The 4,128-nt window shown below is 59.1% G+C and overlaps 1 protein-coding gene across 4 annotated transcripts; it reads left to right on the top strand.

The window, feature by feature from the left end:
- Positions 1 to 268: 268 nt before the first annotated feature.
- On the top strand, positions 269 to 3,522 carry TRH (thyrotropin releasing hormone). 4 transcript variants are annotated; one of them, XM_054551119.2, is made up of 3 exons: positions 269 to 401; positions 1,387 to 1,593; positions 2,277 to 3,522. In XM_054551119.2, the coding sequence occupies exons 2-3, from the start codon at positions 1,395 to 1,397 to the stop codon at positions 2,789 to 2,791; spliced, it is 714 nt and encodes a 237-aa protein (XP_054407094.1). In that variant the 5' UTR covers positions 269 to 401; positions 1,387 to 1,394; the 3' UTR covers positions 2,792 to 3,522. The 4 variants fall into 4 exon arrangements, with proteins under 4 accessions (XP_054407094.1, XP_002813188.1, XP_054407093.1 ...); XM_002813142.5 differs by having other exon boundaries at positions 1,387 to 1,605; positions 2,277 to 3,521; XM_054551118.2 differs by lacking the exon at positions 269 to 401 and adding an exon at positions 948 to 1,206 and having other exon boundaries at positions 1,387 to 1,605; positions 2,277 to 3,521.
- The last annotated feature ends 606 nt before the right edge of the window (positions 3,523 to 4,128 follow it).

Here is a 4,128-nt window from a genome sequence, read left to right as displayed (position 1 = left end):
TCTCTCAATCTCTCTGTCCCTCCCTTTGCCCCCTACACGCGTGTTCTCGTCAACAGATCTCCAGAGGTGGTGCAGAAACGACCCCGCGCCGGCGCCCCATCCTGCTGCCAGTGCCTCCGCGCCCCGGCTCCGGTCCCCACCGTCCCCGCCCCAGATTTCCGGAGGAGCGGGCGGGCGGGGTCCCGCGGGGCCGGCTGCCGTCAGCGCCCCTTCCCGGCGGCCGCGACCCCTCCCCGCTGACCTCACTCGAGCCGCCGCCTGGCGCAGATATAAGCGGCGGCCCATCTGAAGAGGGCTCGGCAGGCGCCCGGGGTCCTCAGCGCTGCGGACTCCTGACCTGCCGACTGCGGATCCCGAGTCCCCGGATCCCGGACCCATCCTGTGGAGCCCACTCCTGGCAGGTAACCGCCCCAGCCCCTCTCCTTCCGCAGACGGCGTCCGGGAGCACTGGAAAGGGAGCCCTCTCGGCCCACCCTCACCTTCGGTTCTCTGAGAGCTTCCTGGAGCGCAGGGCCCGTGCACAGGCGGGCGCTGCGCTCGCACCCCCGGGTCCTCCCCAAACGCGGGCCGGGGACCCGACGGGAGGCACGGCGCGGGCACATCGGAGGCTCTCGCTGCTGGGCACTCAGGTCCCCGGAGTCCTCAGCGCAGGGTGGGAGCTTCGCGGCACCCCCTGCCCGGGTGCCGCCGGACAGAGCTGGGTATTCAGGGCGTCGGCGTGAGAACCTGGGAGTTCGAATCCCAATCTCAACGCTAGAAATAGAATTTTAGCGTTGAAATTAGGATTTTAGCGTTAGAATCAGATTCCTGGCTTAGTCATGAAAGCTTAGCATTAGAAATTGAATCTTAGCTTTACAAATAGACTTTGAGCTTTAGAACCTGAATCGTAGCGATAGAAATGGGATCTTCGCGTTGGAATGAGGACGTCGGCCATGGAGCTTGGAATTAGAACGTGGCGATGGGGACTTTTGGGGGAGTCTTGGCGGGGACGCAACCGTTAGCGTCGCGGCTGTGCCTGGCGCTGCAATCTCAACGGTTGCGCTCCCGGCGAGGCAGTCCCAGCGTTGGCTCCCCCAGCTCCGCGTCACATTGAAGGGTGGCGGTGGCGCTGGCGATGGGGTTCCTACGGCCTCCTGCCTTGCGCAAGCAGAACTGGGCGCAGGCACTACAGGCACCCGTGGGGGCGAGGACGCCTAGAGGTGACAGGTGTGGACGCAGAGCCGGGGCGAACCCGCCGCTGCTCCCGCCCCTGCACAAGGGGCAGTGGTCCTGCTTCTGGGAGGGCGGTTGAACTGTTCCTGGTTTGTTTCTGGCGGGCGTCGGGGGAGATGGAGCGGGATGTGCTGCGATTCGGTGCGCTCAGGCTCCCTCTGTCCCCTAACCCAGACGCCGCGATGCCCGGCCCTTGGTTGCTGCTCGCCCTGGCTTTGACCCTGAACCTGACCGGTGTCCCCGGCGGCCGTGCTCAGCCAGAGGCGGCCCAGCAGGAGGCAGTGACGGCCGCGGAGCGTCCGGGCCTGGATGACTTCCTGCGCCAGGTGGAGCGCCTCCTCTTCCTCCGGGAAAACATCCAGCGGCTGCAAGGGGACCAGGGTGAGCACTCCGGTGAGTGGATGGGGCTGTTGGGGGCTGTGGGGCTAGGCTATCGGGAGAGCCGTGGAAGCCTGGAGGCAGAGGGGAGGGGAGGCTTTGTCATCTAGCCTCCTGCCTTTCGGAAGCTCAGAAACCCTCCCTGGCCGCGCCTAGGCGGGATCTGGAGTTGACCATTCCTCAGGGTCAGATTCCTCCCCTGTCTCAATGCTCGGAATATTTCACAGAGAGCAGGCCCTGGGTGGGGAAGCTTCTGTGTGCTAAGGACAGAGTTTCTTTGTGTGTGACAGTTTGAATTACTACTGTCTAGGCACTTCTGTGCCAGACACTATTCCAAGCACTTCAGACACCTTATCACACTGTTTGATCTTCCTAACAACCTCTTAGTTAGGTACTGTTATCACGATTTTACACAGAAGAAAACTGAGGCTCCCAGAGGTCAATTGAGTCGCTTATGATCAGACAACTAGGGAGCACCAGAGCTGGGATTGGAACCCAGAGGCAATGCCTTTGACTATTGTGTGAATGTGTGTATCTGTGAGGCCTGAGGGGCAAGTGCAAGACCATGCCTCTGAGTGGGAGCTGCAGGAAATGTACCCTGCCTGGGAGAAAAGCTGGAGTGGGCACTCAGGTGCCCGCCTATTACATAGGTCAGGGGCCCCTCGCTGACCTCTTTCCTTCCCCAGCGTCCCAGATCCTTCAATCTGACTGGCTCTCCAAACGTCAGCATCCAGGCAAAAGAGAGGAGGAGGAAGAGGGAGTTGAAGAAGAGGAAGAGGAAGAAGGGGGGGCTGTGGGACCCCACAAACGGCAGCACCCTGGCCGACGAGAAGATGAGGCTTCATGGTCAGTCGATGTAACCCAGCACAAGAGGCAGCATCCTGGCCGGCGCTCCCCCTGGCTTGGGTATGCTGTCCCAAAGCGGCAGCACCCAGGCAGAAGGCTGGCGGATCCCAAGGCTCAAAGGAGCTGGGAAGAAGAGGAGGAGGAGGAAGAGAGAGAGGAAGACCTGATGCCTGAGAAACGCCAGCATCCGGGCAAGAGGGCCCTGGGAGGCCCCTGTGGGCCCCAGGGAGCCTGTGGTCAAGCGGGCCTCCTGCTGGGGCTCCTGGATGACCTGAGCAGGAGCCAGGGAGCTGAGGAAAAGCGGCAGCACCCTGGTCGGCGGGCAGCCTGGGTCAGGGAGCCCCCAGAGGAGTGAACCCAGTTTTCCCTGAAGTCGAGTTTGTGATCTAAGGATGTCTTGAGCCTGTGTGCCCCACCATTCATGACCTCTGCATTCTCTCATTAGATCCCTGACCATAAGCCTGAGCCCCTCCCTCCCAGGCCCATATTCACACACATCCCAGCCCCTGGCCTTGCCCTCTTTTTAGGCATGTGAGAAAATCAGCCTAGAAGTTTAAACCCCACTTTCCCCCACTTAGCACCATAGGCAACGGGGCAGATCCCAGAGCCCCTCTCACCCCCACCCCCACAGGCCTGCTCCTTCCTTAACCCTGGCTAAGATGGTCCTTCTGTGTCTTGCAAAGGCTCCCCAAGTGGGACAGGGAGCCCCTGGGAGGGCAGCCAGTGAGGGTGGGGTGGAACTGAAGCATTGTGTGCAAATCCAGCTTCCATCTCCTCCCCAACCTGGCAGGATTCTCCATGTGTAAACTTCACCCCCAGGACCCAGGATCTTCTCCTTTCTGGGTATCCCTTTGTGGGTGGACAGAGCCCTGACCCACAACTTTGTTACTGCTTGGAGAAGCATATGTAGGGGAATACCCTGTGGTGTTGTACTGTGTGTGGCTGTGGGATAAATGTGTGTAGGAATATTGAAACATCGCCTAGGAATTGTGGTTTGTATATAACCCTCTAAGCCCCTTTCCCTTGTCGACGACTGTCATCCTAATGATAATAAAACCTGCATCCAGATAATCACGGAGCTCTGTGGTTGCTGTTCTGTCGCAGCTGGCATGGGATTCTTCTTTCACATTGAGAGGGATGTTTAAAAGGGGATGGGACTAGAGTTCTCAGCTCTGCTGCAGAGGGAATCAGGGACCCTGGGGGGATGACAAGTCCTCTCTACTGTCCCCATTTCAGAACACACTTGGGAGGTGGATGGGGTTCTGGAGCCCATTTGACTCCTGGGGAGACTAAGGCCTGGAGAGAAGGAAGGGCTTGCCCAAAGACACACAGCTGGCTGGGGTGGAGCCATGGGTCTGAGAGGCCAGCTCAGGGATTTGCCTTGAGTTTGCCTGATTTGGGAGGCGGGGGTGGTGGTGAGAGGGGAGGTTTGAGGGGAGAACTAGTGTGGCTCAGGTCTGTAATCTTCATGGTTCTGTTGACAGCCTGTGTCACCAAACAGCCTGTTAACGAACAGGAACAAAGAGGGCAGAGGACCAGGCTGCAGTCAGGAGACACAAACCAGGGGTCTTCTGGGGCTCAGTGCAGGACAGGAGGGAGTGGTGTGAACTAGAGTTAACTGAAGAAGTCATGTGAAGACACTTGAATTCAAAAACTTTAAGAAATGTCATGTGACTCTAATAATAATATTAA

The sequence above is a fragment of the Pongo abelii genome, chromosome 2 (genome assembly GCF_028885655.2).
Source record: "Pongo abelii isolate AG06213 chromosome 2, NHGRI_mPonAbe1-v2.0_pri, whole genome shotgun sequence".
Classification (NCBI taxonomy): Eukaryota; Metazoa; Chordata; class Mammalia; order Primates; family Hominidae; genus Pongo; species Pongo abelii.
This window is presented reverse-complemented; position numbering and strand designations above follow the sequence as displayed.

Coding starts and splice junctions, on each gene's coding strand:
- TRH (XM_002813142.5), top strand. CDS start 1,395: ATGCCCGGCCCTTGGTTGCTGCTCGCCCTGGCTTTGACCCTGAACCTG. Junction 1,606..2,276: donor GGACCAGGGTGAGCACTCCG/GTGAGTGGATGG, acceptor TTCCTTCCCCAG/CGTCCCAGATCCTTCAATCT.